General features: G+C 35.6%; 3 protein-coding genes and 1 pseudogene across 3 annotated transcripts; 3 read left to right on the forward strand and 1 right to left on the reverse strand.

Moving 5' to 3' along the window:
* LOC145046346 (uncharacterized) lies at positions 1 to 2,384 on the forward strand. The gene is made up of 2 exons (XM_078994629.1): positions 1 to 2,202; positions 2,313 to 2,384. The coding sequence occupies exons 1-2, from the start codon at positions 1 to 3 to the stop codon at positions 2,382 to 2,384; spliced, it is 2,274 nt and encodes a 757-aa protein (XP_078850755.1).
* A 1,466-nt stretch (positions 2,385 to 3,850) lies between these two features.
* On the forward strand, positions 3,851 to 4,663 carry LOC145046349 (uncharacterized). The gene is made up of 3 exons (XM_078994630.1): positions 3,851 to 4,066; positions 4,161 to 4,287; positions 4,373 to 4,663. Exons 1-3 carry the CDS (start codon positions 3,867 to 3,869, stop codon positions 4,661 to 4,663), a joined length of 618 nt encoding a protein of 205 aa, XP_078850756.1. The 5' UTR covers positions 3,851 to 3,866.
* A 2,608-nt stretch (positions 4,664 to 7,271) lies between these two features.
* On the forward strand, positions 7,272 to 9,691 carry LOC145046350 (uncharacterized). The gene is made up of 2 exons (XM_078994631.1): positions 7,272 to 8,276; positions 8,372 to 9,691. Exons 1-2 carry the CDS (start codon positions 7,272 to 7,274, stop codon positions 9,689 to 9,691), a joined length of 2,325 nt encoding a protein of 774 aa, XP_078850757.1.
* A 112-nt stretch (positions 9,692 to 9,803) lies between these two features.
* On the reverse strand, positions 9,804 to 11,274 carry LOC145046351 (cell division cycle 5-like protein pseudogene; annotated as a pseudogene).
* Between the last annotated feature and the right edge of the window lie 418 nt (positions 11,275 to 11,692).

Below are 11,692 nucleotides of genomic sequence, written 5' to 3' on the forward strand. Positions count from 1 at the left end.
ATGTCAACACGTAGTGATAGAGATTGGATGTACAAAAGGTTAGATCATGGGTATCTTAGCACAGCATATCATGCATCCGTCAAAGGATTTTTGGATGTTTCTTTTTCTAATGAAGCAACTGTTGATGGGGATTATATTAGATGTCCTTGTTTTAAATGCAAGAACATGTATTATAAAACAAGAGGTGATGTAGAGCTTCACTTGTTACAAAACGGTTTCACTCCTAATTACACAACTTGGTGGGCACATGGTGAAAGAAATACGATATCTCAGCATGAGGAAGAATCTTCTAATCCGATGCAGGATCCGATGGAAGATGATGATGATGATGATGATGTTAATGGGTGTACACAAATGTTGATGGATGTAATGGAGGAACTCCCGAATCCAAATGCCAAGGGGTTCTATGATATGTTGGAAGACGCTGATGAACCTTTGTGGGATGGATGTGAAAATTATTCAAAATTACAAGCTGCAACAGAGTTGCTGCATTGGAAGTCAGAATACAATATATCTGAGGTTGCTTATGATCACATACTTCCTATAATTAAGCGGATGCTACCCAAAGGTGAGAAACTAGTTGAGAACTTCTATGAGACGAAGAAGCTTTTGAAAATAATTAGACTCCCAGAAAAAAAGATCCATGCTTGCAAAAACCATTGCATGATATTCTATGGGGCAGATTCTGATTTGACTAAGTGTCGCGTGTGTGATCATGATCGGTACAAGAGTGGCAAACTGCCTTATTTGGTTATGAGGTACTTGCCAATTGCTCCTAGACTCCAAAGGTTGTATTTAACAAAAAAGACGGCAAAGCAAATGACATGGCACTATGGACATCAAACGGAACCGGGTTTGATGGTCCATCCAAGTGATGGTGAGGCTTGGAAGCATTTCGACTCAATGCATCAAGAATTTTCAAGTGAACCACGGAATGTTCGCCTTGGGCTATGCACCGATGGGTTCAGTCCAAATAACTCAAATACAACCCCGTATTCATGTTGGCCTGTTTTCCTTTCAATTTATAACTTGCCTCCTTGGATGTGCTTAAAAGAACCATATGTTCAATTAAGCATAGTTATTCCTGGAAAAAAGAGCCCAGGTCAAAATATAGATGTGTTTCTCAGGCCGCTAATTGACGAGTTAAAGATGCTATATACAGACGGTGTTGTCACTTATGATGCTTCGACTAAATGCAATTTCACAATGAAAGCTATACTTCTTTGGACAGTTAGTGACTTTCCTGCTTATGCAATGTTATCGGGATGGAGCACACATGGCAAGTTAGCATGTCCGTATTGTATGGGTGAGTCGGGGTCGTTTCGGTTACACCATGGTAGTAAACCATGTTGGTTTGACTGCCATCGAAAGTTTTTACCTGAACAACACACATATCGGGGTGACAAAACAGGATTTCTGGCTAATAAGGTTGAGCGATCTAGCCCCCCACCAATATTAACCGGTGATCAGATTTGGGAGCAAGTACGACACTTTCCAACTGTTTATGAAGGCAAACCTTTTAGAGCGAAGAATGCAAAATTGCCTGGTTTTGGGATTACTCATAATTGGGTTAAGAGGAGCATCTTTTGGGAGCTACCATATTGGCGGAAGTTGTTAATACGACACAACCTTGATCCCATGCACATTGAGACAAATGTGTTTGAAAATCTTTTCAACACCGTGATGGACACTCCGAAAAGCAAAGACAACATGAATGCAAGAAAAGATATAGAAATGTATTGTAATCGAGTGCAATGGCATACATGGAAGAAGGGAAATAAGGATATGAAAAATAGAGCATCGTTTTCTTTGAGCAAAGAACAAGTAGCTAAAATATGCCAATGGTTGATTAAACTTAAATTCCCGGACGGATACGCCTCAAACTTGGGGGGGTGCGTTAATGTAGATGATAATAGCTTTTACAAATTCAAGAGTCACGAGTGCCATGTATTTCTTCAAAGATTGTTGCCTATTTCTCTAAGAGGTATGGTGCCAAACTCAACATGGGATGCAATTACAGAGTTGTGTACATTCTTTCGTGTAATATGTTCAAGGGTGTTACGCGTAGATCACTTACAACGGTTGCAAACTAGTATTGTTGAAACCATTTGCAAGTTGGAAAAAATATTTCCACCTGGATTCTTTGATTCAATGGAGCATCTTGTTATCCACTTAGCTCGAGAAGCTATGCTTGGTGGTCTGGTTCAATATAGGTGGATGTATCTTTATGAAAGGTATTTTTTTTACCATACAAAATATTCTACCATAAAACCTATGGAATTTCTAATAAGTCTTTTCCAACATCTTTTTAGGAAATTGGGATCAATGAAAAGAAAGATAAAAAACCATGCAAAGGTTGGGGTCCATTGTTGAGGCTTACATGATTGGAGAAATATCGACTTTTTGCTCACAATACTTTTTGCCTACAATTGAAACTCGGTTGAATCGTGAGTCGCGTAATTTTGCCCCAGACATTCCTAGTTATACCATGGTCGACTCTCGATTAAGCATTTTCAAAGTTCCATCTCGAAGATTATTCGAAAAAAGTGGTCAACGGAGGCCTTTGACAGATGATGAGATGCGTATTGCTCATAATTACATCTTGATCAATTGTGTTGAGGTTCTACCTTTTTTAAGGTATGTCAAGTTATCTGTTTTTCCTTGATTTCGTGAAACTCTAAAATTTTTGTTATTTTTTAAGGTTGTTTGAAAATTATGTGATCCAAAGCCAACCTGATATGGATGGTGGAGCATTTGAAATGTTTAGGGATCAACATTTTGCTAAGTGGTTTAAAGATCATGTGAGTATGATACGAGAAAATTTTGTATTACCAAAGTGTCTTCCCATGTGAATTAGTTAACAAATGAATTTATCAATGTAGGTTTTTCAACAATCAAATTATATCAATCAACATTTGAAATGCCTTGCACGAGGACCATTACGACATGTTAGGTCCTATAAAGGATACTTTGTCAATGGTTACAAGTTTCATACTGAAAAATATGGTGATGGACGGGTCACACACAATAGTGGTGTATGTGTAAGAGGTACTTGTTACAATGAGACTGAGTGTGACTATTATGGGTTGTTGGATGAGGTCTTGGAAGTAGAATATCAAGGCATAGGGCGTTGTGTCATAGTATTGTTCAAGTGTACATGGTTTAACCCTACTGAAGGGGTACGTGTGGATCGAAAGCATAATTTGGTTGATATTAAATACAAATCAAGGTTAAGAAATGAAGATCCGTTTATCCTAGCGTCACAAGCAGAACAAGTGTATTATGCACCATATCCTGCAATGAAGGATTTGAAAGATTGGTGGGTTGTCGTCAAGACGAAACCAAGGGGTGTATATGATCTACGACAATGTGTTACTGAAGAATGTGATGATGAGGATGAAGAGGACCAATTCTTTCAAGAAAGTGAAGCGACTTTACCTTCTACAAGTAGCGGTGCAAATGAGGTGGCAGGACCCCTTTCTCATGTAATTGAAGGAGAAATAGAAGAAGTTAATGACAATGACATTGAGAGAGAAGAGGATGAAGAAGTTGATGATAACTTGGATGATTCATCCGAAGATGATATTGAAGATGAAAACATATGTGATGATAATTCTGATGATGAGTAATTACTAAAAATGTAGAATGAAACAATGTACTTGGAACTATATATTTTGCCTAATGGACCTTATAAATAACTTTTTAGCTAAAATGATCGTTTTCTTTTTCTATATACATTGCACTTTCATTTATTTGTGTATTATAGCATGTTACCTTCTCTTACTTCTATAATTTTCTATTATAATACATACTTGTTCTAACCAATAGTTTATTAATTCTTGATTTTAAGGGTTATTTTTTGACTAATGGCGCAACGAGGAGCCCGTGGTGGTGGTCGCAGTGGTAGTCACATTAGTGGTCGTGATGCTGGAGATAGAAATGCATCCCAATCATACAATGATGCAGAAAGTCAACCTTCTTCTTCAGTTAGAGGATCAAACATCTTAGAACAAGTTCCAAGTAACCCATCAAAAAGGAAGTTCATTGAAGTCGATTCTGAAAAGGAGTACTAAAGTTAATTTTACCATTGTTTATGAAAATGAATTTACTTGTTAATGATAATACTAATGCTAATTTTTTAATTTTTAATTTTTTGCAAGATTTACGGATCAGATTTCAGTGATCAGAGCCATCACATGTATACTGAAGACGATGTTTGACGGCCCATGGACCTCATGGAAGAAGGTTGACAAAGAACATCGTGATGCAATGTGGGAACACTTCAAGGTTTGTACTTATTATTTTTATGATTTATCAAAGTAAAAATTGGTATAAAGTGAAAAAGATAATTGTATGCGTGATGTACATGTAGGGTTTGTATGTTTGGCCCGAAGAGACTGATGTTCTTGCTGGCAAGGTATGGGAAGACTGTATGAAGAAACGATTTCCTGACGTAATGCGAAGAGCACGTGAAGCATCTTTAAAACTTGCCAAAGCTGCAAATGTAAATGCCTCACTAGAAGGTGATTTAAGTTTGCTAAAGGACTATCGCCCAAATTGGATAAAAAAGGAGTATTGGGAAAAAATGATCAATGAAGTGTGGACCACATCCAAATGGAAACGTTTATCACAATCAGGGAAAAATAACAACGTTGTTTCTTAGTAGATATTTGCCTTCGTTATGTTGGATTATTATGTAAATGTAGTTATTTGCTAATTTTTATGTAGCGGATATCATTATGAAAATCAATCTATCTTTAAAATGTTATTTGTCGTTTCTAATAAAAATGTCTCTCTTTAAATGGTTCGTTTTAAAATTTTGATATCGGCCCCTCTATTTTTCGTGCTCATGTTCCCATGTATCCATGACTATCTCTATTAAGTAAAAACAACTCATATATAAATTATCTTACCAGACTAAGTCCTATATGCATTAAGGACATTAAGTAAAAAAAATAAAAGAATATATCATACTAATACATGATTGGGACATTTATCTTGATCCATTAACAACCGCAAGCATGTTCACAAATGCAAGATGACCGTTGAACGCTCAAAGCGAGGGGTTCAGCTAAAACTCTAACTTTTATCGTGGATGACGTAAATGTGATATTGTGTTAATAATTTTCCTCTATTCATGTTCAGTTTTGGACCATTTTTTCGTAGTATTTAATTTTAAATATGTTATTTGCCATGCATCAAACCATCTCTCCCGGTGGAAACAAGATTAGGTTGGCGTATAAGACAGCAACCCAACTTTATGATAATATGAAAATTTTCTCTGATTATATAAGTTTGTTATCATTTGATGACTTTGAACATTTTATACTTTTTGACACTGACGAAAACTTGATTTTGTTGATGGTTCCTGATAAGACCTTTAAGTTCTTGTTGCTTGTGGAGAAGGTGTAGGTACCATAAATATTTAACTTTGTACTATGTTTAATTATTAAAAAAAAAGTTTGATTGTAAATCTAGTCATATTGCAGGTCAATGATGGCAACTGAATAGGTATATAAAAAGGGATATACAAAATTGGGATGGTTGGCTGTGGGATTCAATCATTGCATTTAAGGAGATTTCCCAGAAGTTGAGGGTGGGAGTAATTGCAATATCCTGGCATTGGAGGTGCCTCTCATTTCTTCCTTAAGCTCATTATAGTGTTGCAAGTTGTCGGGAAAAATGTTAAAATCATGTGTTACCCTTTAAACATATGAGTCAAATACCCATGAACTTATTTATTTTGCCTATTTACTTTTGGAAAATACGGCAACTTAATTTAAAATATTATGTATAAACAATATGGTAAAGTCGACATTCTTAGCCTTTTTGCCAATAATAGCAATCAAGATCAACCAATTTTACCACTAAAACTAGAGCAAAGGCAACATTCCAAATTTTTTTCAGCACTAAAAGCAACGAAACTTAGAAAATTCACCCATGTTTACCACAAAAATATCAAATTCAATAATTTAAAATATTTGTAAATAAAAATGATCATAATTACGATTACAGTTGATAGACTTTTATTGGGTTAAATGCAATAAATTGCAAGTTACGGTTGGTTTATTTGTTTATTTAAAGTTATATCAATGTCATTGACATAAGCATTACTTGTTACTACTATATTTAGGTGCTTTTCAAACTTGAATGTCCTAATAAGAAGTTTTACCATATGGCAATCTCACCTTCTGCCTCGCCATGGGCGGTCCTAGCTAGGTGCCCGGTGTGGCACCGGCAACACCTAGCTTCCGCGTACAAAGTAGAATTTTTTTTTTTTTTTTTTAAATTTTTACCTATTGTGCCACTACGTAAAAAAAATCGTGCACGTACTAAAAAAATTGTGCAAGTACATAAAAAAATATTGTCACTCTTTCGGGAATTACCGAACGAAAAAAATAATAATAACGAGCCAAATGTTTTATTCAATTGTAGTTAGTCAAATTGTCTAAAGCCCTAAAACCCAAATGAAACTTAATTTGATAAATTAGCAATTGGGCTAATTGCTTGTAAAAAAGATAGCCCAATAATCCTAATTGTGAAAATTTAATTAAACCATTGGTTGAAAGGGAAAAAAAAAAAAAAAAAACACGATCGAAGACTTAGAAGCGACGCATGAAGCAGTAGGCACGACGTCCACGACTATCGACTTTTGGCCCCAAAATTCAATCGATCAATCGACCTTGAGGGCTGAGGCTTGATCGATTTCAATGGTTTGATGGATCAAAATTCACAATACTTGATGTCTTGATCGATTTCACAATGAAGCAAGTAAGTTTTACCAATTATCAATTCATTAAGATATTTGAAATTGATATGTGTTTTTGAAGTTAGTGATTGACTTGGGTGAAATTGATTTGTTTTGTTGAAGTTATATTGTTTGCTTAGGTTATATTGCTATGTTTTTTATTGAATTGATTGTTTGATTATGTGAAATTGATATGTTTTATTGAATTTATTGTTTGATTAGGTGAAAGCAACTTGTTTTATTGAATTGATTGTTTGATTAGGTGAAATTGATATGTTTTATTTAATTTATTGTTTGATTAGGTGAAACCAACTTGTTTTATTGAAGTCATTGTTTGATTAGGTGTAATTGTTATGTTTTTATTGAATTTATTGTTTGATTAGGTGAAATCAAATTGTTTTATTGAAGTCATTGTTATGTTTTTATAGGTTAAACTAACTGGTTTTTTTTTACCAAAAGACAAAGACCTAATCCTAATGAAAGTGGTGAAGAATGTTCCCAAATACCAATCACCAATCAATCAATGCCTTCCATTTCTAATCCTAATGCAACTCCACAAACACCAATCACCAATCAATCAATCCCTTCGGTTTCTAATGCAACTCCACAAACACAATGCTCTAACCAACCTAATGATAATGTTGACTTGAAGGATCTTCCAAAGGACCCGGGGGATAGGCCATTGATTACAAGTTACAAACCAAATATAAGAGATGATGTAAGAAGAGCATATTTGCTTCAAGGACCGTGTCAAGTATTCGTTCCTTCATGGTTTGATGACTTTGATTGGTTGGAATATAGTGTGAAAAAGGATAGTGCATATTGTTTATATTGTTATTTGTGTGGGGACCTCATGGGACAAAAAGGAGGGAGAGATGCATTTGTTTCTCAAGGTTTTGATACTTGGAATAAAAAAGATGCATTTCGGACTCATGTGGGTGGTATTGATAGTTTTCACAACAAAGCAAAAGAAAAGTGTGAGTTTTTAATGAGGGGAAAACAAGCTATCAATGTAGTCTTTAGGAGGCAAACCGAAGCAGAGGATCATAAATATAAAGCTCGATTACGTGTTTCTATTATTGTTGTTAGACTTTTATTGAAAACCGGTTTACCGTTTCGTGGTCATGATGAGTCAGTTAACTCGGAAAATAGAGGGCTATACATTGAAGTGTTAAAAGCCATTCGAGAGACTAGTGAAGATATTTTCAACAATACTTTAGAAAATGCTCCAAAAAACAATCAACTAATTTCCCCTAAAATTCAAAAAGAACTTGTGCAATGTTTTGCACAAGAAGTACTTTTAAGTATTTATGAAGAGATTGGTCAAGATGTTTTTGCTTTACTAGTTGATGAATCTAGTGATGTTTCAAAAAAGGAACAAATGACTATTGTTTTGCGTTATGTCGATACTCTTGGCTTTGTGAAAGAAAGATTCATAGGTCTAGTGCACGTGAAGGATACATCTTCTTTGACACTCAAAAACGCCATAAATGAAGTACTTTCAAGTAATAAGTTGAGTTTTAGTCAGGTAATTTATTCTTTAGTTTTTTTGTTATTTCAATTTAATATATATATATATATATATATATATATATATATATTAATTGTTTTAAATTTTAATAGATAAGAGGACAAGGTTATGATGGGGCTAGCAATATGCGAGGGGAATTCAATGGTTTGAAAGCTTTGATATTACAAGAGAATGACACGGCTTTTTATGTACATTGCTTTGCACACCAACTTCAATTAGTAGTTGTGGCTGTAGCAAAGAAGCATGATGGTGTTAGTGACTTTTTTGAGCAAATTTCGTTGGTGGTTAATGTAGTTTGTGCATCATGTAAAAGAAAAGACTTACTACGAGAGCAAGCAAGAGAAACGGTGCAAAAAGGCTTGTGTAGTGGTGAACTTGAAACCAGAAGAGGGTTAAATCAAGAGACTACACTTGTTCGAGCAGGAGAAACAAGATGGGGTTCACATTTCAACACACTCACAAGTTTGATGAAGTTATTTGCGGATGTTCTTGTAGTTTTAGATTTTGTGAAAGAGGAGGGAGGGTCATTGGCAAACCGTCAACAAGCATCTGGAATCTTAGCATATTTTAAATCATATGAGTTCGTGTTTTACTTACATATGATGTATGACATTTTACACCTCACGGGTACATTGTCAAAGCAACTTCAAAGAAAAGATTTAGACATTTTAGAAGCGGCTTTGATGGTTAGAGGGACAATGGAGGCATTGCAATCTTTTAAAAACATAGGGTTTGCTAGCATTTTGCCAAAAGTATCATCTTTTTGTGAAACACACGAAATTGATACTTTGGATATGGAAGAGTTGTATAGTGGTGCGAGAAACCGTAGGACTACAAAGACTAATAGGTTTCATTTTGAGGTTGAAATCTTCAACACGATGGTAGATATGCAACTTACAGAATATCGGGATCGGTTTAGTGAAACAAGCACCCAATTACTAGAATACATGGGTGCTTTGAGCCCTTGTGATTCATTTGCACAATTTGACAAATCAAAGTTATTGAAGTTGGGTAAGTTATACAAGTATGACTTTGATGATTCAGATATGATAGACCTTGAAGGACAACTTGAGATATTTTATCACTCTTGCATCAAAGATGAGCGCTTCGCTAGTTTGAAAGGAATTTCCGACCTTTCTCGTTTGATGGTTAATACGGGGAAGCATCGATCTTATCCTTTGGTTTATAAGCTATTGAAGTTGGCTTTGATATTACCTGTAGCGACCGCAAGTGTAGAAAGATGTTTTTCAAAGATGAAGCTCTTGAAGACCGACTTGCGTAACAAAATTGGCGATGAATTTTTGAACGACGCATTGCTGTGTAATGTCGAGACCGAAGCACTTGCGAAAGTTGAGAATGAAAAAGTAATGGAGCGGTTTCAAAAGATGTCTGCACGAAGAGGACAAATTTAAATTCTAGTATATCGTTGTTATATTATGTTTAACGAGAAAAAAAAATGTACTAGATGAATAGATGTTTTATATTATGTGTGACGGGAAAAAAAAAATTGTGCAACCCCTATTACTAATTCCTGCGTCCGCCCCTGTGCCTCGCCTGATTTGCGGCCTCCGTCATAATCATCTCTTTCTTTCCTTGCAGCGGCGTCTTAATCCTTCCTTGGCATGTATAATCAGGAAGGAGAGCACGTGTGACACTACTTCCTTGTGATAATTGATCTTTGAAAGCTTGAAGACCCATTTTTGCGTAACTCATAATCTGGAATCTGTGGTGTCGGGAGGTCCATCTTCGGCCTTTTTCTATCGGTTTTTTGAGCATCTTGTCTCCATGCTATTTTGTTCTTCGCAATGTCCTGCTTTCTCAAACGGGCCTCTCTTCTTTCACCTTCCATTTCCTCGATGGTGGTTGGGAATTTAGGTTGCTCAACTATTGAACTTTCATCAGCAACATCATAAAAGCCAATTGGCGGCCTGATCTCAGCATTGCAGTCGAAATTCTTCCTTTTCCTATAATCATCAATTCCGGCCGCCTTCAATTCTCTCTTCTTTAGTAAAGAAGCAAGACGACCGGCTTCTTCAATCTGCTTCTCCCGGGCCTTCCTTTTTGCCTTTTTTCCCCTTGTATTGGATAATCGAGCCCTTGCTTCTGAAAGCATTTCTTTTTCATCGTCGTCCATGTCAACTGAATCAGGTCGAGCAGGCTTTGCTTCCGGGTTTGGGTCGATCTCTCCGGGTCGTAATTTCCTTGGATCATCATATTTTTCATCACTTACACAAGCTGCATCCAGAAGCTTTTCGTAGCGGTCAATGCATTCACAGGAAGTGCGGCCGACCATGGGAGCGACTGTTCTCCATTGACTCGGCAGGAGCTTAGCAAGATGAAGCAGCTTCTCATCCTCCTCTCTGGTCCACTCAGTCTGAAATTTAAAGAGAAAAACACTCAGGATATCGATTATTACAAAATTGATGCCAAGAATATTAATGATTTTATCAAGAGCTAGAGTTTAGTGGTAATTCTTTATTCAAGGGTCTCTCCTATCTCTTTGTCTCTACCTAACAATATACAAGCTTTCTCCTAACAAGTTCATGCAACTTACCCTTGCAATGACATTACCCGAGAAAAGAATCATCAAGATACAGACATCATCAACATATAAATTTTAATTTTGTTGTATGTGGTAAACCAAAACGTATATCCCATGTCAGAATTTGAAAAACTTGTTTGTGTGTATATATGAAACATATATACCACTTAATTAACGTTATTGCTTAAAGATAAAAAAAACATTAGTCAGAAATTGACACCTCGATAGATTAAAATCAATATGTAAAGTAGCAATTCTTGAGAATATGATGCGTACCTTTTTGATGGAAGAATCGAGCCACTGGTACCAACGAGCTTTACACTGCTTAGCGGATTTGCACACAAGTAAGGAAGACGTACGACCCCATTCGTTCTTCCCGTATTTCATCACAGCAGACTTGAGGATCTCATCCTCTGTGTTTGTCCAAACACCTCCTTTAATCGAAATCCTCATCTTCCTCGAACTAATAAAACACTGCTCTAGATGTGTATGTCGAACCCTTTCTTACTACCTAAAACTCGTTTCTGAATAAAAATATACCTTATAGAAACAAAAGGAGGCTCTAAGATTTTACGTATAAGAGCCGTTCCCATCTTTATATATATATAGGGTTATTTCCTTTTTTAGCTTTAATAAATGAACCGATGTGGGAGTGGGACATATAAAGGCATTAAATCTATCTATTTGGTGGTCATTTTCTTTGTAATATTCGTCTCTATACTAAAACTATTCACCAAAATAATATTTTAAGGATATTCCAATTTTTCTTTTTCTGAATAAATTTTAGGTTGTTATCCTTCTCTTCAAATTTTCAAAAAAAAAAAAAAAAAAAAAAAAAACCCGCAATTTTTGATAATTTTTTTTTTCTAAT

This window comes from Lactuca saligna, chromosome 5 (genome assembly GCF_052625555.1).
Source record: "Lactuca saligna cultivar CGN05327 chromosome 5, ASM5262555v1, whole genome shotgun sequence".
In the NCBI taxonomy this organism is placed as follows: Eukaryota; Viridiplantae; Streptophyta; class Magnoliopsida; order Asterales; family Asteraceae; genus Lactuca; species Lactuca saligna.

Bases quoted from the DNA above. Each gene is read 5' to 3' on its own strand.
- LOC145046349 (XM_078994630.1), top strand. From the start codon at position 3,867: ATGGCGCAACGAGGAGCCCGTGGTGGTGGTCGCAGTGGTAGTCACATT. The intron at 4,067-4,160 runs GTACTAAAGTTA...ATTTTTTGCAAG, and splicing joins GAAGTCGATTCTGAAAAGGA to ATTTACGGATCAGATTTCAG. The intron at 4,288-4,372 runs GTTTGTACTTAT...ATGTACATGTAG, and splicing joins CAATGTGGGAACACTTCAAG to GGTTTGTATGTTTGGCCCGA.
- LOC145046346 (XM_078994629.1), top strand. From the start codon at position 1: ATGTCAACACGTAGTGATAGAGATTGGATGTACAAAAGGTTAGATCAT. The intron at 2,203-2,312 runs GTTCAATATAGG...ACATCTTTTTAG, and splicing joins AAGCTATGCTTGGTGGTCTG to GAAATTGGGATCAATGAAAA.
- LOC145046350 (XM_078994631.1), top strand. From the start codon at position 7,272: ATGCCTTCCATTTCTAATCCTAATGCAACTCCACAAACACCAATCACC. The intron at 8,277-8,371 runs GTAATTTATTCT...AAATTTTAATAG, and splicing joins ATAAGTTGAGTTTTAGTCAG to ATAAGAGGACAAGGTTATGA.